The 25,414-nt window shown below is 36.9% G+C and overlaps 1 protein-coding gene across 4 annotated transcripts in view; it reads right to left on the reverse strand.

The window, feature by feature from the left end:
* The window catches only part of mctp1a (multiple C2 domains, transmembrane 1a), a 256,389-nt gene that overhangs the window by 37,983 nt on the left and 192,992 nt on the right, over positions 1–25,414 (reverse strand). For 2 of the 4 annotated variants that reach the window (XM_073951401.1, XM_009301796.4), the window contains 2 exons: positions 18,160–18,216; positions 3,410–3,511 (listed from right to left, as the gene is read on the reverse strand). In XM_073951401.1, coding sequence (XP_073807502.1) covers positions 3,410–3,511; positions 18,160–18,216 — 159 coding nt within the window. The remainder of the gene's footprint in view (positions 1–3,409; positions 3,512–18,159; positions 18,217–25,414) is intronic. The other 2 variants (XM_068221519.1, XM_068221518.1) reach the window with 1 other exon arrangement.

Consider the following 25,414-nt stretch of genomic DNA (forward strand, 5'->3'; position numbering starts at 1 on the left):
TGGGGTAGCGTTTCGTCAAAGACAAAATACACAAGACGTGTCACTCGTACACTTTTGAATGGGGAAAAGTGTAACTGTCAATATGGCGAATGAAGCCCCGCCTTCTAGTACAGGAGTCAATCAGCGATCGCTATACAATGACAATTCTCTGGGGGAGAGGCTCGGACCAGACATGAGTTTCTGCAGATTTTACGTGATACAAACATTTAGAAATGAGACTAAATAGACAGTTGTTGTTTAAGTTGATTGGTTATTTGTAATATAAAATGTAATCGTAAGCTTGGCAAGTAGTTTTGGAGAATTTGATGTTTCCCCATTCAAACAGAATCTCCAAATATACTGCCTGAGAGGTGTTTCAAACATACCTGCCAACATTTGGATCATAAAACTTGGGAGCTTTAATCTGGGGGGGGGGGGGGGGGGCGCGCAAAGTGAAGTGCGGTGGTAAGGTGCGTGCAAACTGAAGAGCGGGAAGCGGGTATGAAGATGGTTGCACGTTGGGTTGGGTGCGCATGGGGACTGAACCAAAAAGCTAACCGGACTGCACCAAAAAGCTGAGGAGCGGGGGTAGGGAGTAGGTGGAAATCTGGGAGTTTTCCGGAAGACCGAACAATACGGAAAATGGGCGGGAGAGTTGGCAGGTATGGTTATAAAGATGGCCACAAAGTGAAATGACTTGCCTTACAGGGACTTTGGTTTTGTCGCTGCTGTGTTTACACTACAAGATGGCATGGCAACAGGGGGTTTATTAACTACAGCATATAATGAGAAAGAAGCCTTTAGTGGTGAAGAAAATTAACTTATTTTGCTCACCTGGGTTTTGAAGGGAATTAGCAATTTCTCCTCAACATTTTTTTCTCTTTCGACCCAGTTGGTTTTGATCAGATGACACGTCAAACAGACACGAGTGCTCCAGCCAAATTTCTTCTTGGGTCCAAATAGACTGAAAAGAAGCACTTTTAACGTTTCCCCCAACCTCCCGCTGACCTATACAAGTAGATGCTGCTGTCTCACACATCATGACTTTAAATCACGCCAGTTAGATATTTGGCATGCTAAATATCTTGAGTTGTCAGCAACTTATCTGCTATTCTTTCAGATCGCATCTTTGATTCAATTTGTGTTATTGTTACTCGCGTGAACAAGAACCGATTTGCCTGGGATTTCGGACATTTGTCTGCGATTTCTCAAAACCTGACAACAAGGCTAAAATCATGCAGTCTGAACCCAGCATTAAGTTCCATTTTTGTCAATCCAATCATAAGTAGATTGTGCTAAACACAAGTCTAATGTCTAAAGTGGTTTTAACTTGTCTTATTAAGACCTCTTGCAGAGGTATTAGAAAACACATTTAATCAAATAGTGTAGATGCTTATGTGGTCGAATATGTTCAAACAGTCCAAAATATTTACTCTCCACTTACTGATTTTTATGGAAACTGTTGTTAGAAAGTACAACAAAATACGGTATTCATACTTTGCTATGTGTACCAAAACAAATTATATTTGGTCATTCTATGGCTCACTTGTTAGCTGTGTATCACGATTGTGCTCATCAATGGCATTTACCTGCTGCAAAGGAACACCCCTGTAAAAGGGATGTAGATTGCAAAAGAAATAAGTAAGAATGGTCTTAATGTTTGTGGATACCAGGTGAAAACAGTAATGTGCCTTGCATCACTAATTTATTACATAATTATTCCATTTAAAGGGATAGTTCAAGCAAAACTAAAACATTTCTTCCTAATTTACCCACTCTTTACTTGTTACAAACCTTTGTGACCTTCTTCTGTTGAACAATAGAAGATATGCTAAAGAAATCTGGAAAACAGTAACCATGAATATTTGATTTTCCCTCTATGGAAGTCTTTGGTTACAGGTTTACAGTTTCTTCAAAATATGCCCATTAGTGTTCCACAAAATAAAGAATCTCATAAAGGTTTGAAACAACTTAAGGGTATACAGTATAGTGAAAAAAAATTGAATGACCTATCCCTATCCCTGGCAATTTGTTTTAAAATAAGACAACTTTGTTGTCCTTATTAAGCCTCACTCACACTATGAGTGACTCACAGCGGCAAAGAGACGAACAAGCTTTCATTTCAACGGAGAGTGAGCGACTTCCGGTGACCTCCGTCTACTCAAGCGACAGTGACTGGTGTTGACCAGGAGGATGTGTCGAGCGAAAGTTGAGAACCCTTCAACTTTCTGCAAATGAAAAGTAAGATTCTTGAGCAGCAGCCAATAGCAGCACCAGTAAAGCTCACATGATGCTCTCTCAGCATGCTTAGAGGTTGGTTGTATTCTCCATGCTGTAGACCTGCACAGACCTGCAAAGTTGCTGCTAGTGTGAGTGAGGCATTACTCGACCAATCAGTTGTTGGACTAGGTAACCATCATGACCCATCCCTAAAAGGTACTATGGTGTTTAACTTTTTACGTTTGCAATCCAATGCCCCAATACACTTGAAATTCCAAAAAGTCACTCAGTTCTCTATTACTTATGAATGTGCTGAGATGCCATCTACAGTCAGTGCATGTACACATTCTCATTTTCAAAAGTTTCCTTGAGGGATGCGCTTCTCAAAAGGATATAAATGGCAATGGCATTCCTCCACTTCGGAGACAAACATCAATACACCCTCATAATTCATTCATAAACCATCTTCTTGGAAGCTGCTTTCCTTGTATATACAGCACAGGTTCGGTGTTCCTTTATCAAGAGCTGTACTGCAAATGAACTTCTCTGAGGTGACTTCATTGGGTAAGCCGTGTTAGGTCAGCCACTGGCTGTTTGTCAGGCTAGTATGAAATAGGTTAGTGACAGCATGGGCATGTATTCTCTAAAGCACTCTGAATGCTTTTACATACAGTGCATAGATGGTAAGGCACAATGACATGTTTAAGCTGGGGGTGTCCAATCCAAATTCTATCAGGTCAACATTCTGCAGACTTTAGCTTCAACCAACTTACTTAGACTTCCAGTTGTTTTCAGCCTTTAATTAGTGAGTAAATGTACATTTTTAAATGATCTATCTCTTAGTTTGGCTGGTTCAGGGCTGAAATTAAACTCTGCAGGAATAAAGTCACCTTCCAGGTATAGGTGTGGACACCCTGGAAAAAACCCAACCCCAAAAGACACTACTTTCTACCAAGCGTGTTACCGTATTTAGGTGACCTTGCAGTAGCATCCGACAAACAACCCATGAAGCGTAGAAAGTTTCCAGCTGTTCCAGAGTCCAACAAAAAAGGCTAACACTGATCACCAGGCTAGTTTTTCAAGAATAAAACATGAACAGTGACAACTGAGAACAAAGTGATAGGTGAAAGGGAGCGACACACAACCCTGCTTGGCGTGACAGACGATGAGCCATAGAAGTGAGACACAGGGACATACGGACCGCACTTACCACCATCACACGAATCCACTCAAAGTGCCAGGAAGCCAAAATATCCGCAAGGATATGGCTTTCCGGCAGCCGGCCATCCTGGGAGGGGACTGAGCCAGGCACCTTGTGGACCAGAATAAATTGAGATCTTTTTAAATCAGGGCTACAAAAGGAACATAGTTAGACAAAATAAAAACATTGATGGCTACTAAGATGGCTTAGGACCCTTGAGAAGGAGAGGGAAAAAAAATCCACCTGATGTAAAGGCAAAAAGAGAAATCAAACAATGAAGCTATTTTACCCAACAAGACAATGCCCTGAATGTGTAAAGGATTTTTCTAATCTCTCTTTATTAGCCAAACATGATTAAAATGCAGTTCCTAGGAGCATCTCTCCCTAAATAAGAAGAAAAAGGGGGGAAAAAAAGTCAAAAGCATCTTTTACAGCATGAAGCTTTTTCATCTTTTAGAGGCGCTGAGAAGAAAAGGAGCCAGAGAAGCACAAACATGCACTCATTCTTTCTGTATTCTCCTTAGCACTGAAGAAAGCCACGTTACCTGAGGATATGCATCGCGTATCACAAGCTCAATAGCCCCAGAACAAGTTTTCAGTCACAGTTTTTCAAAGTAATAAAAATAATCCCTAGCACACTCTTTAGTCCAATTACATACTGCCATGTAGCTATCGCCCAGATCAACCCCCTGCCTCTGCTCGGCTGGCTTTAACCCTCCGCGTGTTATCTACAGATAAGGCTCGCTTGTAATGCTAGATTCTAGCGGACCTAAATGTGCATGAATCGGGATCAGATTGTCAGCATTTCGCAGCGCGGAAAGGTTAGCTATGTTTCTCCCTGCTAAAGTGGCTTTGGTGAGGTGGAGAGAGCGTGTAAGAACAAACCTCAGAGAAGATATTTTGCGAATACTTCTACTTTGCTTTTTGTAATGATATATATCTACTATTTCTAGTTTTTACACATTTTGCTCACAAGATGCTTTCCATTAGAGTGTATATACATAAAATACATATACCACACATTAGATTTGCATTCCTACACTATGCGCACCTGGATCTCGGCTATATGGTCAGCAGTGTTGGGCAAGCTACTTGAAAAATGTAGCTAGGCTGTTAGCTACTCTATGTAAAATGTCGCTTAACAACACTAAATACTACCCTCTGGGAAATGTAGCAAGCTAAGCTAAAAGCTACTTGGCAGAAGTAGCTTAGCTACATCAAAGCTATTTTTGCATTTTTTTATTATTTTTTTTTTAATCGAAGCAACTTAAATCCAAGTCAATCACATCTTAGTGATCAATAAAACTTTCAATGAATCATATGAGGCATAATTGTTCAGTTAAATTATTTATTGCAAATAATAAACTGTACCAAACAAAAACAAATTATAGTATATAACAGCAAACACAAAAACTCCAATAATGCCAGGTGTTACCATTTATAATACTATAGTCATTTATAGCAAAGGGAAATATTTAGGAATAAGCATTATATTGTATTACATATTTACAACTATTCAATAATAAATTTTTACACTACATAGAGAAGTATCATTATTAACTATCATGAACTAATAGTAATTACCATAGTATATTTTAGGCTTGACTTTAAGTAAACTGTATATATCCTCTCTCACAGTCATCTTTCAATCAAGTAAGTTTCTTGTGTCAGCCTAATGATTGTTTAGCGATATCACCGACCAGATCGAGAGGTGGCAGTAACACGGCAAAAAGTGTGTTGTTGACCACTGTAAAACAGGTAGAAGAAGAAATCGTCATTCTCAACCCCATATGGATTTACTTTCATCGGCTAGATACCGGCCTCACAGCTCTGTGAATGTCAGTGACATCACTTAATAATCCGCCATCGGTAAATGTAGCTTGTGTGGATGCTACTGCTTAAACTTGCTTAAACTAATAGCTTCGCTACAGAAAAGCTATTTGATTTAGAAAGAAATGACGCTACTGCCAAGCTAATTAAGCTAAATTAAGCTAGTAGCGTCACTGCTTGTTGCGACGCTACTGCCCAACGCTGATGGTCAGGTTTCTCAGCAACTGTCATGATGGAACAACAGTTTAAGACTGGGATACATTAGATCAATGTTTGTAAAACACGTTCCTGGAGGACCACCAGCACTGCATGTTTGGGATGTCTCTGTAACACCCATTACAGGTCTTTCAGTCTCTGCTAATGAGCTGATGATCTGGATCAGGTGTGTTTACTTAACCCTCCTGTCAAGTTCACCTTCCACTCCTTACTTTAGTGTTCCCAGTCAAAATTCAGTCTCTTTAACTGCTCTTAAATAGCTCAAAAAGCATTTTTCACCGCCAATTTTTTTTTCAACGTTCTTTAGCTGTGAACAATGTATTTATAGAATTAGACATAAAATAACAGTCAAAATACAATTAGGCTCCGAAAAAGTATTACAAAATGAACACGTAATATCATGGAGGTAATCATGTAGGAGGATTGGCACACAAGCACAGGAAAAAGATGTGTACCCACAAAAGACATTGCTCAGTCTGAAAGGTGTGTGTGTGAGTGAGTGAGTTGGGGTGGTGTCTATGGGGATGTTTTCTGTTTTATGGTTGAATATTGACTATGTACCCGTTCATTTCCTATGGTGGCCAGTTTTGAACACCACAGGATAACACCGTTGATTAAAACACTCAAAATTCAATGAAAGAGGTGATCATCACTTTTATATATTCAAGTGCATAGTGTGGAGGATATCATAAGACTTTGAGGCAATCAGATGTAAAACACAATATATATGAATGTTTGAAGTTGTAAAATCAGGAAGGTTAAGGAAACATGGAAAATGTGCAGAACTGGTGGTCCTCCAGCAATGTGGTTAAGAAACACTGCCTAGATGACTTTCAAATATTAACAGAGTTTAAAACCATATAAAACCAATTCAATCCTGTTCAGAGTTGTTTTGGGTAAGTATGATCTTTCTTTCTTTCTTTCATTTTATTTTATTTTATTTTTTAATTAAAACAATATTTTATTTTATTTTATTTTTTTATTTTATTTTTTATTTTATTTTATTTTATTTTATTTTATTTTATTTTATTTTATTTTATTTTATTTTATTTTATTTTATTTTATTTTATTTTATTTTATTTTATTTTATTTTATTTTATTTATGGCCCTGAACAAAAAAATAAGCATGGGTATATTTGAAGAAATATTTGAACATTCAGTAAAAATCTGCATTGCAACTGTATGTAAAAATAATCACTGTTAAGTGTAAATAATTACTTTAAAAGTGATTTTCTCAATATTTCAATTTTTTCAACCCTTGGCTTCCAGATTTTTAAATAGTTTTGAGCTAAACATTTTAATCTCCTACAAAAACATAAAAAAGTTTGTTTATTCAGCTTTTGGATGTTGTATCTCTTTAATGAGATAGTAATAACACACATATGAATGGTTTTGTGGTCCTGAGAGTCATCAAAATGACTATAACATATTTATAACAAATATTTATTTATTTTTATTCTTCTTATGGGCTTTCGTTTTGAATTGGATTTAAAAAATTGACTCCCTGTGTATTTTTTTTAATCTTTTTTTTTTTTTTATAAAATTCAAAACATCTCAAAACTAAAAAAAAAAATGTATTTGTGATCACGTAAATGCATCCCTCTCACTGTTATATATAACTAAAAAAATCTGTTACCCTGTCTTAACAAAATATATCTCGTTGACATAACTGTATTAATGAGCTGAATTAACTTGGTTGTCTAAAGTTGATTATTACGTTTCAGTTTAGTAAAATGATCAAAACACCTTCAAATCTTACCAGCTCCTCAACCCCTAATACTAAATTATGCTGACCTTATTCTGAAATACAGAAGTGTGCTTGTCTTTGCAATTGTTTTGGAACTTACAATTCAGCTGGTTATGGGAGAAATGACTAGGAATAATAACAACATAGGCTCATTCTGAAAACGTAGCCCTATGTACATTTCTAGAGATCACAAATTATGTAGGCAGAACTATGTATGGCTGCATTTCATCTTTAAAAGGAACGCTATGGGGCAGTATGACACCATTTTCTCACTTAGCAGCTGACTGCTCACCTCTGTATGGACAGCTTTCTAGCTGTTACCAGTTTTTTCGGTAGCTCGACATGTACGTTGGCCGAGACACAGAGCGGAGTTGATCGCTATAACGGGGATCGAGTCAGGTGAAAAACAATTCTGGAAACCAGGAAATACAAAAACAATAGCTAAAAAATAAAAGAAACAAGTAAATACCAACGAGAATGTGGTAAAATCTGAAAAACTGGTAAAAATCAGGTGAAGGCTTTTCTTTTTCTGAATTGCTTTTTAAAACTGTCGGTTGGGTTTCGGAAGTGGGTGGGCAGGTCAGACGGTGCTATTGGTTGGATTTAGGAAAGGGGGTGGGGTTATCAGTCGGTCAGTCAGTAAGTCAGTCAGTCGACAGCAGCCTCTGGTGGATTTATGTGAGAACAGCAAGCGTGAATCTGTAAAAGCATAGACAGCGGCCTCAAGGGGATTGGCAAATACAAAAACTGAAAGTATATATATATATATATATATATATATATATATATATATATAGCTTCGGGGACCTATTTGAAGCTCTTTAGAAATGTATATAGGAGTACATAAACAGAATGAGCCTGGGTTGAATAACAAAGTGCAGAAAATAGTTAAACTACTTGCTCTACAAACAAGTGTTCATGACTATACATAAAAAGTATAATTATATAATACAAAAAGATCCATTTGCAATACCAAGCAGCATAAGAAACTCTTTCTGAACTCTGAAAATCAATGGGAATGAATGAAACTGGATTTCTCCAGCCAAAAAAAAAAAAAAAATCCAATGGTATCTCTGCTTTATACATGAAGAATAAGGTCAACAGCTTACAATGTTGTTTATTTAAAACAAACTATCACACTTTATGCAACAGCTTGCAACATGTTGGCCACTCATCACATATCTTGATTTTTCTAACCTTGAACCAACACTGATTGCTATTAATTCACAAAAAAAAAATAGCCCTTCAATCTGACAATGAACAACTTCCTGTTTTTTCTCTCCTTCTCTGCCACTGTTTTGCTTCACATACATATTGAATGCTTGTTTATTTATAAGACATACAGCATACGGTTACATGCCATCTTTAATATCCAGTCGAGCAGGCAGCTGAGTTGCGCACACTTCCTAACAGCTGTTGGGCATGTAAGGAGGCGTGCGTGAGTTGTGGTAAGCCTGTGAGCATGACATGATTGCAGTGTGTATCTTATCTGGGGCGGCTCCTCCTCGGGCTCTGTGTGTGTGTGTAGGACCATTACTCCAGTGCCCAGCCATGCGTACACTCCTAATCTCAGCGCTCTTTCACCCTCTCTCTTGCGCTCCCTGGAGACACTAGCGATATCATCCTGGCGGATTCTCAGACTGGGTACTACCACTGATTATCCCATCGTAACACCGCCGACACGTGACCGCATAACTCTGGTTCTGATGAGATCACTAAAATTGCTGTACACCTTTATTTAGCAGGAGTGATACAAAGTTATTTGGATAACATAGAAATGGTATCTACAGTTAAAGTCAAACTTATTAGCCATATATATATATATATATATATATATATATATATATATATATATATATATATATATATATATATATATATATATTAGTTTTGTTACAGCTTGAATAAAAGCTGTTTATTTTTAAAACAAAACAATTTAAGGCCAATATTATTAGCCTCCTTAAGCAAGAACAAACCACAATTAACCTAGTTAAGCCTTTAAATGTCACTTTAAGCTGGATACTAGTATCAAGAAAAATATCTAGTAAAATATGATTTATTATCATCATGGCAAAGATAAAAGAATCAGTTATTAGAAATGAGTTTCTTCTGTTAAACCTAAATTAGGAGAAAAAAAATAAAATTATAAGGAGGGCTAATAATTCAGGATGACTAATAATTCTGTCATCAACTGTATATTTATTTATTTATTTATTTATTTATTTGAATGGTCTTCAAAAGTGTACAAAATTATATATTTGCAAAAATGACTAGGCTGCTATTTTCCATGAAATTAAAATGAGTGCAAACTGATGATTCTTAAAATAAAACAGCAACATAAAAGTGATCTTATAGGCTAATTTAAATAACATTTTAAATGTATATTGTTGTTAATACAAATCATGACAAATTAACCTTAATAGTTCTCAAAGTAGCTGCTATGTCTGGCTTATGAACGATTCATTCTTTTAAGGCTAATCTTTTCTTAAAAATCACAATCAGTTCAAATCTTTAATTTAAGTGTGTTCACATTTCTTGTGAAAAATAAGGCCAAATCCAACCATTTTCTGCAAGAAATAATGTATTTTTCATGAATTTGCGGAAAATGTCAAGACTATCAACAAATAAAGACTTAATTACTTACACAAAACCACTCAGATATTGCTTCAAAAAGCTTAATTAAAAGGGTTCTTTTATGTTTATTTGCACTTTAAAATTTTATACATTACTAATAAGTAGAGCTGCACGATTCTGGCTAAAATGAAAATCGCGATTTATTTATTTTTTGCTTAAAATAAAGATCAAGATTTTCTCAAGAATCTGTAGATGTAAAATAAAGGTTAATGTTAGTAGGCTATTATTATTATTGTTATTTCTCAGAAATATGATAAAACAACAATAATATTATGTGTTGGTCCACTGTTGGTTTAAATGCTGGATTAAGGAATGCTGTAGGGACTGTAGGAAAGCATTTAGATTAAGATCGTCTAGGGCAGGGGTGTCAAACTCAATTCCTGGAGGGCCGAAGCCCTGCACAGTTTAGTTCCAACCCTGCTCCAACACACCTACCTGTAGGTTTCAAACAAGCCTGAAGGACTCAATTAGTTTGATCAGGTGTGTTTAATTAGGGTTGGAACTAAACTGTGCAGAGCTGCGGCCCTTTTGGAACTGAGTTTGACACCTGTGGTCTAGGGGGTTAAATCGAGATTGCGACCTTTTTTTCGATTAATCGTGCAGCTCTACTTATAAGTATGTGATTTCATCACCAGCAGTTTACATTCACACACATAACCTACATAATGTGATGTTTTTTGTGTTAGCGTAACCTTATGTGTATTTAACAGCTGATGTGAAGGTAGTTTAGTTTAATAATACTCACGTAAGTGCCGTCTGTTGCCTGCATTTATGTGTGAAAACTAAAATAACATTTAAAAAAACTAAATCTAGCAGTTTAAACTCACTAAACATGCCAAATTTTGCTTGTTGCTGTCAGAGTTAAGCGAGGGTCACACTGGACTTCAATTCATATGCAGGCGAATGCGTCAGACTGGAAACACTCGTGCAAGTTGCGCAGTTCGCTGCATGCAAAGTTCAAGCTTGGTGAACTCTGTCCTGCGAATTTGCATAACTGCGTGAGACCAATCGAAGATCAAAGCATGACCTCACCGGGTAGAAATTTTAAGTATGGACCAATCGTTTGCTTTTTTAAATGTCTAATCATCTTGTTTAATTATGCCCTTTTTCGCAGCACAGTATGACAGAATTTTGCATGCTTAAACTCCAGTGTGACTGCCGCATAACTGGGACACAGTCTTTAAAGGCTCCACCCTCTTATAGAAAAAGGGGTGTGAGCAGCAGCTCATTTGCATTTAAAGAGAAACACGTGAAAACTGTGTTTTTTTTCTCCTACCTCAAAAAAAAATGGGACATTTACAAAATTGTCTGGGATTAATTTTGCAAAGCTTTAGAGAGGCGTACATTACATTGAGTAAAAAAAACATAATAGGACCCATTTATATAGAACATTTTATGATACTTTTATGAAGTGTGTCTAATTGGCTGTAATTAACTGTCATAATTCACTTTTAATGCATATAATAGAAAGACAGTTTGTGCCTCACAGAAGAAAGCCCAACAGGTTTATAATGAGTACTGTCAATTACTATTTTCACTAAACAATTCCATTGACACCAGTGCCACTAAAAACTAAAAGACACTAAAAGAGAAAGGACGACTACACTTCCAGCATGTGCTCTATGACAAGTGAAGATTACATGCATAAAAATAGTGTAAATACAAAACCTTTGCAAACTTTCTGTGGGGAAGCGGGTGCTCAGACACAAATGCGAGGCAGCTGTGGCACAAGCAGAGCATGTTATCATAGCGCACCCGACGCCGCTCCTTAATTCCACGCTAGCAATTCTGAGAGAGGTTTAACAATGTGAGGCACATTCATTATCACCTGGATAATTACCTGCCATTCTGCCTGTGTGTTTACATGTGTTTGGCGGAGCAGGTGTTAAAATATTTTGGCTGTTATTGCCGGGTTTGCTGATGAATTTGGTGGAGTCGGTGAGCTCTCTAGAGAGCTATTCAGCACTGTAAACACACACATGTACATGTGCACATGCACACACACTGGCACAAGCCTGGCAAAGAGAAAAGCTAAGGTGTGGTGCAAGCATATGGCTTTTAAAGTTAATGTAACCATTTAAATTGAGAAAAACTCTAAAGCTGGTGCACTTGTTAGGCTAATAAATTAAATTCATTTCAGTTCTTGTTGTGATCCATTTATCGGTGTATGTTATTTAAAAAAATGACTTGTTTCATAATTTATCATCTACCCAGCTCAGAAATTACTTTTTATTTTCTACTGACATCAAGCTGAAAGTCTCAGCAGGAGATCGCTCCTCTTCACATTCGCAGGCCCGCTAACTGGAATTTTTGTACTTTGAAGAAGCAGAGATATCAAAGAGGTCGCGCTTGTGCTCAGGGCACTCCCGAATGCTTAAAAAATGTGAGGCAACACAAAATGGCTGGCATTAATTAAAATGATTCGGTGAAATTGCACTCAGGTAAATAGTGTTGTTAATTGCTAACAATAATTAAATGGAAAAACTGTCTGTATTTTCTGTATCAATTTCATTTCCTGGAGTAAACTATTTGGTAATGCTTTATTTTTTGGTCCTCTCTTTACATGTTTGCAGCATTACATCAGCAGGCTCTCATTAGTGTAACAGTATATCTAGACCCTTAGGTTAGGGTTAGTAGATTAAGTTGACATATCTGCTACCTAAAGTTATGAGTTCTCATTAAAAGCTTGCATTGCTGTATCTACCTACTGCACAACCTGAATGTAATCTACATTTATATGTAACTCTTTATGTGAATCTTTATTAATTTCTCACCATCATGTCATTCCCAAATCCCTGAGACTTTCGTTCGAACACAAATTAAGATATTTTAGAGGAAATCTGAGAGGTCTCTCATATTTTATAGACACCAATGGCCCGAGACGTTCATGTCCAGGAATAGAAGCAGCAAAAACATTGTCCAAAACATTCCATGTCACTTCAGTTGTTGAACTTTAATCAAACAAAGCTTCAAAACACTTTTCTGTGCAAGAAACTAATTTTATTTTTATTATTTTTTTCTTTGTCATATCATATAGGGGTGTGTGTTTATTACAGAAAGTAGGATGTATCGCCACTAGAGTCAGCAACACAACACAAACCCTAATCTGATGCCCATACCTGTGAACATTGGGATGTAAAAATAAGGGATAACCCCCACCCAAAAAAAAAAAAAAAAAAAAGAATTACTAAATATGTTCATCTGGAGCTTTGTAAATAAACCGTTGAAACGGTCAGTAATGTGTTTTTATTATTATATTCACTGTATATAATAAATAGTATACATTAGAAAAAGCTGCAAATGTATTAGCAAACAGTTTAGCCTATTAAAATGAATAGCTCTTATAAACAAATAAAATCAAGTTATCAAATATCATGAACCTTTTCCTTACTGTATAATTTAAACATTCTGATTAAAGAGCAGCGAATGAATCTTTCATAACATCTTTCAGAACAGATTCACATTTAAGAGCAGGGGCGTCACCTGGTGCTTTGGCGGAATGGGTTACATATAGTGAGAATCGGCTCTTTAATGTTTATTGCTAGCCTTTACAGAAAGATTAAAAAATACGGGGGAAATACAAGAAAATACTTTCATGGTATCATAGCGGGACAGAACTGTGAAATAAGGGAGAATCCCGGGAAAAAACAGGAGAGTTGACAGGTATGGATGCCAAACTATTTTCAAAGTGAGTCCCTTGAAGTCAAAACACCACCAAATTTATATCAACCATGAAAAAAAATTACAAATCAATTTGAAGTCAAAAAATGGACGTCCTTTGACATCCACACATTGATGCCCAATTTACCACCAAAATAATGACACAAAACTATTTTATTATAAGAGGGTTCAATTTCAAATTCAAAATTTACACTTAATTTTAAATACTTATTGTTTACAAAAACTACCTTGATGTCAAAACAAAATCAAATTGACATCTTACATCAGCATCAAAAAACTAATTCAAAATTGATTAAATCACTATCTTGTAGTCAACTAACATCTAATCAATTTGCATTTATGACTGGTGTTTTGATGTACTTGAAAAGCCCTTTCTGGGCTATTGCATTTTTGAAGAGTCTGAGAGCACTTAGATTTCATTCAAAGTATCTTAACATGTATTTAAAAGATGAATGAAGGTCTCAAGAGAATCCAACGACCTTAGGGTGAGTAATTAATAACAGAATTTCCATTTTTGTGGGTGAACTAACCCTTTAAACATCTTTAAATTCTGGGTTTCGATGCAGCTTCAACAAAACTGATTTCATTTCATGGCCATGAAAACAAATAATCATTGCATAACTCTTTTACAGAATCACTTGCACTAGCTTTCAGCAGACTGTTCTCTCTCCTAACAAAATGCCTACTTGGGCAAAACAACTGAGCCGTCTCCATCAATTAGCCTTGACTTTGGACTTTCATTAAGAGTAATTGACTTATATCTGCAGCGAGTCTGAAGAAAGACACTTTTAACTATCACGAAGCAGTTTGTTAAGTAAGAACACATGTCTTGGCTCAAGCTATGCCTGCAAGAGGTCCCCAGCCCAATGCAAAACAGGTGCCTGCCATGTAATACCCCATTTAGCCCCTGGGGCAAAGGTTATCCAGCTAATAGCTTCCTAGTGGAGACTAAGGAAGAGCTGAAAAGTAGGCCTGGCTTAAACATCTGGGACATATTGCACATACTTGCAACATGTGCTTCAGGTTCAATTAAAATGAGGCCTTGGCACATTTGTCCATTATTTTCCCTCTTCCTCCATCCAGTAAAATTGGGCCTACCCTGATCTGACCTCAGTATTTTACTGCTTGAACAAACAGAGGAGGTAATGAGAATGTGAGGTCATCAACAAACTGACATAGAGAAAAAAAAGAGACTAAAGGAAAGAAGTACAAACCAGTGCTTTGGATTACCAACAGGATTCATGTGCAAAATACTGTGGATTTTAAAATTGCAAGCTATGTTTTTAGTAGCGCAACCTGCCAGAATTCGAACACAATCTTAAAGCAATTAGTAACTTTTTGATTTAGTGGCTTATAGTGGTGTAACAGATCACAAATCTTGGACCCTTTTTCGGATCAGCCAAAAAAGGGGAGGAGACAAATGCAAATTGCTTTCCATTAATTACAAAAACAGTACTGCAAGAAACTTTGGGTATGAACAAACAGAACTTACAACCTGTCATTTTAATAAAAATAAAATAAAGAAATAACCAGCTGAATAAATTGATAAGTTAATGATGAATAAATAAATAAATTGTAAAATATTCAGTACTGTGAAAAATTCTCTGTTAAAACTCAAAAAGTTAAGATAACAAACCATGTGAGGAAACCAATTGCGACAAACCATTTAAGTAAAAAAATTAATTCTAATGAGTACTGTCAACTTAATCCATTTGAGTAAATGAATCATTTTGGACACAGTAAAACCCAATAAATGAAGAGAACTCAATCCAACTGAGTACTGTGAAGCCCAATTAGGTAAGGAAGCTCAAACAGTTTGAGGAAACCAATTGCAACAAAACATTTGAGTTAAAAAAAAAAACTGATATGTAAGAGTGCTGTGAACTTACTCCATTTAAGTTGATGTAATGAGATATTTGATTAACTTATTACCTTCAACACTGAGCTTAAAACTCTTTTTAAAAGAGTAGAATTAACTTTCAGTAATTTTTTAGGTAACTACACTCATTTCATTTGATAAAGTTTATTGTTGGGTTTTACAGTGTACTGTTGCCAATAACCTAAATGTATAAAATGTTTATTTAGTATAAAATGCACATTTACATTTATATTTAGTCTCATTTTTAATAAATGATTCAGTTAAACTCTATGTTTTATTGCTAGATGGATAATTTTTGAAGGATTATTTAGTGGCAAATTTTTGATGGCCACCTATTGGTTAAATAATGTAATTGCTGCCTACAACTTTAATTTTTGAGCGTCGTTAAATGCACATGACGGAGATTTTATTCCTGACCATCTTAAACTATAAACTGTTATGCCAGTACTTCTCTTATTCGACTGTTTGTAACTTCATAACTAACTCTAAAAACTAAAGACTGTATCTCTTAGGATTAATAAACATGCAAATCACCATCATTTATAATTTACGTTGCATGGATCTTGAGATCCTGATTTTTTATTATTAATCGTGCAGCTTACACTGAATGCATAAATGCAGGCCATGATCTGTTACACCCCTAGTGGCTAATTCTCATTCAAACCATTTAGCACAATTTGCTCATCTCCCAATGACTTTTGGGTTAAGGAATGTGGATAGGTGGCACACCTCCTTTTTAAAATCGTACATACGGTCGTACAACTCATGCCGTGAGTTAGCTACGCTAAAATAGTTATGTTTCCTAGTGAGATCAAGCTGCAGAATTCCTAGGCTGAGTGAAGGCTGATTCATTTAAATCAGTCACAAAAAATTCAATTAACAAATGAATAATTCATTGATCAAATGAATGAGTCACAAAATGAAGCTTAAGATTTAGCAAAATGCATCTATGCACCATCTTTCTGCACATTACGTCTTTGTGTGCTTTCTAGTTGTACTATTTCTAAATAAAAACAAATAAAAAAAAATTTTTTTTCTATTTAATTCCACTAACCTAAACATATGTTGTGCCAGAAAAATTATTAAACAGAGCACATCAGTAATCGCCAACGATTTAACCATAAAAATTAAGCAAAACATTTAAAACCGTGTCACAGTAACTACAGTATATTTACTCCCATGTACTTACTTATATCGAAGTTGATATTTAACTGCACCAAGGTATTTGGGTTGTTAGTCCTACACTCAACCCCCAATCTGGAGGACCAGGACATACACACATACAATATGGACAATTTAGTTGACCCAATTCACTTGCTGTGAGGCGACAGCGCTACCCACTGTGCCCCCATGCCACCCAACTACAATATACATAGTCAAATAAAATAATTAAAATAAAAATAGGTTTTGGTGCACTCTTAAAATGAAACTTAATTTAATTTAATAAAAAATTAAATAAATTAAATAAAACTATTAAATTAAATTAAATTAAATTAAATTAAATTAAATTAAATTAAATTAAATTACATTAAATTAAATTAAATTAAATTAAATTAAATTAAATTAAATTAAATTAAATTAAATTAAATTAAATTAAATCCCACTAGGATATTGCAAGTTCAGTAGTTCTTGAGATTAAACGAAAAAAAATTTTTTTCAACAACAAAAAAAATAATAATTAAAGCAAATAATGTCATTCTTAGGATGAAATATTTTTTAAAAGTCATTGTCAAATCATGGACGGTCTAAATATAAGACAACACAACATCTAATATCATATAAATAAAATTGAATACCTGAGCAGATGCTGCATCTTTCTTATTTTATTAAAAAGGTGCATGTACAACCTGACCACAGTTGACCTACTTGATATTTGTAAGTTTTGCAAAGCTGTATAGGCGAATCATAAGTCAAAGCAGCACTGATGCAAACTATAATTGATACCATTTAAATAATTCTAACCAGTAATGAAGAAAAGAATCAAAACTATGCAAAACTATGCAAACTAACACTATGCAAAAGGAGAAAGGACAGAGAAAGGACGCCAGAGAAAGAAAAAAATTCTAAAACCCCTATCAACACTCAAACTGCTTATTTAAAGTTAACCTTAGGAGAAAAAAAAACAACAACAAACCCTTCATAACATTAATATCAATTCAGTTCATTCTTCTATCTAAAACCTACAAAAATGCACTGTACGTATGTACACTTCATATTCTTCCATGATGTCACAGGTTATGTTTTTATCATTCGGAAAATTCGTATAGTCATTTGTATTGACCCATTGATCCAAACAAAATGCATAAGTACTTGTATTATGGTGGGCAATGACATGAATCTGCCTCAACAGAAACATTAAAAATGCTTCCTCGATGAATGCTGCTGGGGCATTTGGCCTGCGGTCATTTGAATGCTATTAATTGCACTTCAAAGGCCTTGAGAAATATCAGAAGCTCGACATAGAGACCCTGAAGCCAAGTTTATTTTTTCCTACGTGGTTCCCTTTTATTCTGGTTAAAAAGAAAAGATGTACTGGAACTGTGCAGACTTCAGACACTAGCAGCTCTGACAGATTACTGTAGACCTTGACTCCATGAAATGCAGGCGAAAGTGTTAAATACACAAGAAATAAATGACCATTTCGCTATTTTAACAAGGTTAAATGTTAGAAGCTTTATGTTTCCTTTACAATTTCACTTTAGAGAAGAGTATCTGAGCATTAAATACACAGTTGTGTTGGAACACTTGTTTGTGAATGGCACCGATAATTACCTTGTCATCTCTGTCAAAGTCTTCATCCTCGTCCTCCAGCAAATCCTCCACTGCTTGCTGATGTGCATTGTGAGGAGCAGAACAAAAGAGGGCAGGGGAAAAAAAGAGGGGGAAAAAACAAAGAGAAAATCAATTTCACATGTACACTTAGGAGCATCTCCACAACTTCGAGTGAAAACAAATGATAGCACGTATGGTCCTCTGATAGAAAGCAAACCCTCAGCTTCTGACCTCAGTCTCTAAAGTCATCAGTTGCGTCCTCTTGTCCATAAGGTTAAAACCTCAATAGAGCCTTTGGCAAAGGGAGGCTGATGACATAGAACGTTAACTATGTGCTTCAGTGGACCAGATCCAGGCCAACAATGGTCCCTTCAAAGCCCCTTCAGGTTTTCATCTTTAACTCGAGCACACAAAGAGCTGTATGCCTATGACCTCAAGAAATGCTGCTGGCTACGCGATCCTCCCAGAAGAACCCAAATCACAGACCAGCAGAAATGATGAAAGAGTGATGCTGAGAATGTTGAGAGCAAGACAAAGGGCAACAAATTGCTTTTCAATGTTTTGAACCATACAGGCATTCATAGGAACTACAAACACATGCTTTACACACATTCATGTGCTAATGTGTGGGGAAACCTGAGCACCCGGAGGAAACCCATGCGAACATGGGAGAACATGCAAACTCCACACAGAAATGCCAACTGACCCAGCCAGTGCTTGAATCAGTGATCTTATTGCTGTGAGGTGACAGCGCTACATACTGTGCCACCATGTCACCCAACTATAGTATATATAGTCAAATAAAAAATACAAATAAAAAAGGTTATGGTGCAAATAAAATTAAATTAAATTAAATTAAATTAAATAAAATAAAATAAAATTAAATTAAATTAAATTAAATTAAATTAAATTAAATTAAATTAAATTAAATTAAATTAAATTAAATTAAATTAAATTAAATTAAAAGAAAAAAAGAAAATTAGATTTCTCTAGGATTTTTCGAGTCTAGTAGTTTTTGAGATTAAACAAATAAATAATTTTATTTTGATAAATATTATTTGTAATACTTAATTATTTGCTTGCCTACATAATAATTAGTTATTATTACATAAACAATTATTGTTGCTCATACCTTGATATGTGCTATTTCTTAATTCACACACACTCACACTTATACAGCCATCTTTATGGGGAGTTCCCGTTAATGTAATGATTTTTAAACTGAACAAACTGTATTCAATTACCCAGCAATCCTGTCTCAAAAATAAATAAAACATAAAATATGAGCATTTTGTCATGATCACCAGCGATCCACTCCAGGCAAATCGCTGATAAACTACACATCACACTGACAATTCCCATCAATTCCCATCAAGCCGTTTTACACACACCGGTAGCTATTCACCACTGACACTCACACACAGCTGAATCTCGTCATCACAGATCATCTGGACTATTTATACACTACACATACACCAGTTTAGGACTGAGTCTTTGTTTGCAGTCATCATGTGTAAGTTGTATTTACTTTCTGGTTTTGCCTGCCATATTCCTGATCTTCCCTGTTATATCCTGCCGCCTAATTTTTGACCTTATGCCTGTTTTTGACTACATTTTGGATGCCCTGTGTGTACTTGTTTTGCTCCTGTTTTCACCATTGCCGGCTTACACAAATACTATTCAGTTGCACATTCAATTGCATTATTCAATTGCACTTGGATCCTTGCTTGTCCCTCGTCTTGCTCCTGTACGTGACAAATTTTAAGTAATGAAAACAGGATATGTCTTCATAAACTGCCATAGTGTAATACCTAGGGCATACTAATGTCACTATATAATTTTGTGTCTTTGTAAACCTCTTAAAAAACAGAGAACACACACACAAAGTCATTCACTCACTCGCTCACTCACTCAGTATGTATAGATGAATTACCGTTTTGTAAACATTGAGGATAAGGCTGCAGTGAGTTTGCAGAAAAAAAAAAAAACTGGAGCACTAGCATTTACAGTGAGGTAATAGCATTCGATGTGAGATTAGTGATAAGTTATATTGATTTTATATATATATATATATATATATATATATATATATATATATATATATATATATATATATATATATATATATATATATATATATATATATATATATATATATAAATATATATATATAAACATTACTATGTAGTGCGTCTGACAGGTCAATTTGCGATAGCACCCTACCAATGGATATTGGATAAGACAAAATGGCCAAGCATACAGCCCAAAATATACAACTATCCCATTGAAAAGCTATCTCACTCTGCTTTTATAAGAGAGAAGTTAAAGGCCTACAAGTGTGGTTCCATGAAATATTGTTCCATGATTATCAGATTCAAAACTATGTAGTGCTAAAAACCGAGGTTCTGCCTAGCCAAAGACAAGGAAAGAAGACGGAACTGTACAAGGCCTGTGTAATCATCAACAAGCAAAACAACTGCATTCTGACAGCAAACTGCACCTGCACAGCAGGAAATGTAAATGTACATTTTTACATTCCATTCTAAGCATTCAGTGCCCACAGTTTAATTCACTATATTTAACTGTTTTTTTTTTTTGCTTAAATCATTACTGCATTCAAAAATGAGTAATATGTCTGATTTAGCATAGCATGAACTTACCTGATATGCAATGGGAACTGCAGAGTCGAGCAATTTTAATTAGGTTCTCACTACATTCAGTTCTTCTGATGGCTGTTAGCCAAAGGCATCTACAGTTGGCATTAAAAGCAGGTACGGTAAAATTTAAGTTTTCTACTTTTCGATTTTGGCAACCTACTGCACAACACGACATGTTTGCTATTGCAATCAATGTTTTTTTGCAACTGGTATGTGTGGTTAAACCCGTGTGATCTCATATGTGACGTATGCTGGTAATTACACTATACACGTTCCAGAATAACCCTTTGAACTATGTAGCAAATAAATAAATTGCAGCAGCAACATGCTACACAATGGCCAGCAACCACATGACCCACACCCACAGCATCGTAGCCACGAGACATTGCCTTAACTATTTTTCTCAGTTCAAATTGTTCTTTTTTATTAATCTACCTAATTTACTTTTCCTATAAAACCAAAACATTTTCACATCACATTCACTGATCCTTGGGAAATTGCAATGATAGATTCTATATACAGTAAAACTGTTTTACTAACATACGCCACTTATGCTTTACATTCAAAAGCGTAAAAAAGCTTCCTGCGTGAGCTGATAATTTGGCAGTATTAATTATTCAGATCTCATTGGCTTGTTAATCAGAACTGTAGAAACCAAAATAATCAGATGATATGTTGGCACACAAATAAAGAGTTTATCTCGGTCAACCGAAAACATTATATTTGGCCTCAGTGGCTAGCGGGAGCCCGGAGGAGTATGTATCACATGTCTGTTTTTGTTGCCGGAGGACTGAAAAGACATAGATCATTATTTTTGTTCTTGAGGTTCCTCCTGTCAATCCCACATCAAAGCTTCAAGGTCATATGTGTGCTATTTACATACGACAACTCGGGCATCTGAAAACAACAAAAAGCTACCAGGGGAGGAATACATCTTCTTTTTGATGATTTTTTTTGGGGGGCGGCTGGGCTCCATGAATTTCATCAGTTTTTTGTGACATCCAAAAATTGTTACTTAGCAAACAATAGCTTTTGTTCTTTTGTCTTGTCTAAAAGAGAGAGTGTATGGCTGCTATAAGCCTCTTATGTAAATGCAGCCTGCGGCAGAAACAAAAGGAGGGTTCAGGATAGATACACGCAGTGTTGTGAGGAGACTAGCGATGGTGTTTTGCGGTAGTCTAATAGCACACGAATCGACTGGAAGAGCGATGTTGCTCAGACGCTAGGTTAGCCAGGGGTCATATGCAGGGAAATGCAATGTGGAGGAAGTTGAACTTCAAGCAAACCCACGGTAGCCTGAACTCGTAGGTTCGGCAGTCAATATGTCTCACTTTCAGACAGAAATCCAAACTAAAATAGCATCAGAGCCGTTGTTTGGCCTTTCTGTAAGCGGCAGCACCATCTCTGGACCAGTGGCGTGACATACATCCCGGCGAGTTAATGCACTTTCTCTTGCCTTCTGCCATCAGTGGAGGAAGAACCCTGCTATCTACACTTTTAATTCTAACCTTCCCCGTGACAGGTGCGCTGGGAATAGACGCCCTAGCTAGACAAGCCATCCAACATGAAGATATGCACTTTCATTTTTTTCCTTGCCTCTCAGCTCTTGCACTCTCCCCTCCTCCAGCTCTTCTTTGAAATGTGAGACATCTCTAGCGTCTCCAGCTGCTCAGGGGCTGGCCCTGCTTTGTATGCCGCGTGTGGACGAAAGGCCCGGGAGAGCCCAGGCCTGGAAGGCTGATAAGGGCTCTCGCTGGAGCACATCGAGCCCAAACAGCCTCTTCACAGACTGTCAGAGCCCTGCTGGTCAGAGGGAGGGCTTGAGTTTGCGCCAGCACTGGCTGACTGTGGTCTGACCTCTGCAGGGGCTCGAGTCAAAGAGTACGACTGTTGGCGCACAAAGAAACTCTGTTGATTCTGTTTAGGCGTAGTATTACGTTTCAATAAAAGCGGTCATGATTCAAATGTGAGTACAATGGGCAAAATAATTGCTGGGATGTGTGGGAGAGGGACGGAGCAGCAAGAGAGTCTCTTTGGGGCTGAGCTGTACGGGGCACGCAAGCCATCGGGAGGACGCACCAGGGTCGTGCACATCCAGAAGCCACTGGAGTCAACGGTGTCGCCGGTCTGTAATCCGCAGAACCCACAGGACCCAGAAAAACACTCTGGCTTTCTGTTCCGTAAATAAAAGCCTGGCTTCTCGAGACAAGCCTGCGTCAACAATGGCAGCAGCAGCAGCCGTGACAAAAATCACACGGCGCTGCAGCGTTGTTAGCAAAATCACGGGTACAAAAGTTCACAAAGATGAAGTTCAGGAGCTGCCAAAGTTGCTCCCCGCCTCGCCTCCAACCTCGCCTGCGAGCCGTGGCAGCACAGGGGAAATCAGCAGGGCAACAAACGCTGCCAGTTCAAAGTGACGTGACCTTTTGATTTTGTCACCTGTCAGGGGCTGGCACGGAGGAGCGGAGACGTGTCTGCCAGGCGCGGGTGAAGCGCTGTCTCGCTAACGGGGGCACGGCGCTGGAAGAGGTGGTACCACTGAGGTGGATTAAAGGCCTAGAGCACCTCTCGGCTCTTCTTCTCACTCTTCCTCATCCTCTCCCGGCCCTGCCGTCACACTTCTTGCTTTTTTGTTGTCCCTGTTGAGCCCGCAGCTGAAACACCAGCCTGAGAGTAAGACAAGCTCTACCATGAAGCGCCTCTAGGAGCACGGCTGGCAGACAGACTCTCGCTCTGGTTCTCTTTATGTTGTCGTTTCTTGATTGACACTGGAGGTGGGCTTGACAGGCCTTCGTTTCCCCCCACAGCAGCCCACCTGTACCAGCGTATCCTTTATTCATGAAGCTCCATCCAGGCTGTTTGTTTTTCAAATTACACACACCGGAAGAAAAAGACAAAACACTACTCAAACCAGACAAAGCGAAAGGTTGGAAAAAGTTTATTCGCTAACTTGCTTTCTGTGACACGTAAATCGCTGACACTGTGCTGAAATGAGGAGAGAGCCTAACAACAAGCAGCAATAAGTCTCAACTGTCTTCATGTGTTTCTAGGAAAATTTCAATAGAGGTATAACATATCCTCCACTAGCAACATCAAATGAAATTGCAAAAATAACTGTTTACAAACTGATCCAAACACATCTACTGGCCCGTCTTGTTCAGAAAACAAGTAATCACACCCTTCAAATGTACAATTGGTCGTGCCAGACATTTACATGATGGATCACTCAAACAAATAGACCAGTGTTTACACTCGTCGAGAAGTCATTTGCATGGTATAGGGAAAAAAAGCTGTTTAACATTCACAGTCCTTGCTTTTTCACACATTTAAGCTTTAAAGTCTGCATGACATGTAAATCCATGCCTATTATTTAAATGAATGTTACTAGTGTTGTTGCATGTTGTTCCATCACATTTATACCTCATTCTTTGTCAAAATGTCATAACTGAATCTGGATCTGCATACATCCAGCCAACAACTATGAGACTTATGTCTCCACACTTGAATTTTGTTTTTGAAGTTTTATTTCAATTAATCTGTTTTACTCAGTTTCATATCACAATTTGAAAGATAGAGTGTTTGCATATTATTGCCACTATTAAATGAGAGATCTTGCTGCATCTTTATAGCATCTCCACTGGGAAGAGGATGTAAACATTCTGTCTTTTAGTTCTTTATTTCATAATTGTGGAGCTGGACATATCAGAATCTCTGCTCACCACTATCGGTATGGGGAATCTACCTACATGATGTGACAGCAGCCACAGAACCATAGCACCGGCGCACTCGCCATGGACATTAAGTCCCACACAAACCACAGGATAAGCACCCACAGCTGACAACAGTAACACCACTTCCATCAATAACCAAATTAGTGATACATGCATTGACTAGCCTTGACAATGCTTAGCCTCAGTAAGCAATCAGTCCCAGGTATCAACTATAAATCTTTTATTTCTTATGAAATAAAGTATTTTCCAGTACATCATTTCAAATACCAGTAAAGAGGCTCTAAGGTCATCTGCTGCGTAAAACATATGATGGTTCATTCTGCTGTGGCGACCCCAAAATAAGGGACTAAGCTGGAGGACAATAAATGAATGAATGAAATAAAGGGCCCTATCATACATCCAGCACAATAAGGCGCAAGACGTGTTTGCACCAACGTTTTGTTATTTTAAGAGCAACTCAAACTTAATGTTCCCATTTTCTGCCACGTTGTATGAATAGCAAATCCATATGTGTAACTTTGTGGACTGATGGGTGTTTTGATCTAGAAAAGAGGTGTGTTAAGGCGTATTGTTGGCGCGCTGCTATTTTGAGGAACTAAAATAAACTGCACAATAGACCAGCTAAAAGCAGCTTTAAAGTCGCTTTAGTTATGCGCCTCGCTTATTAACTAATCCAGTATAATTTTTTTACATTTTATTATGAACTTATTACTGTTAAAAAATAAACAATTCCATTTATAACACAATGGAGTTCAATGCTAAATTGAAAAGCTACCTTCACCTTGATTTGCTTATAGATGACTTGTGCATCATCCTCTATTTGTCAGTATTTACATTTTAAAAGTCTGATTTATTTACAGCATTTAA

This window comes from Danio rerio, chromosome 5 (genome assembly GCF_049306965.1).
Source record: "Danio rerio strain Tuebingen ecotype United States chromosome 5, GRCz12tu, whole genome shotgun sequence".
NCBI classification, from domain to species: domain Eukaryota; kingdom Metazoa; phylum Chordata; class Actinopteri; order Cypriniformes; family Danionidae; genus Danio; species Danio rerio.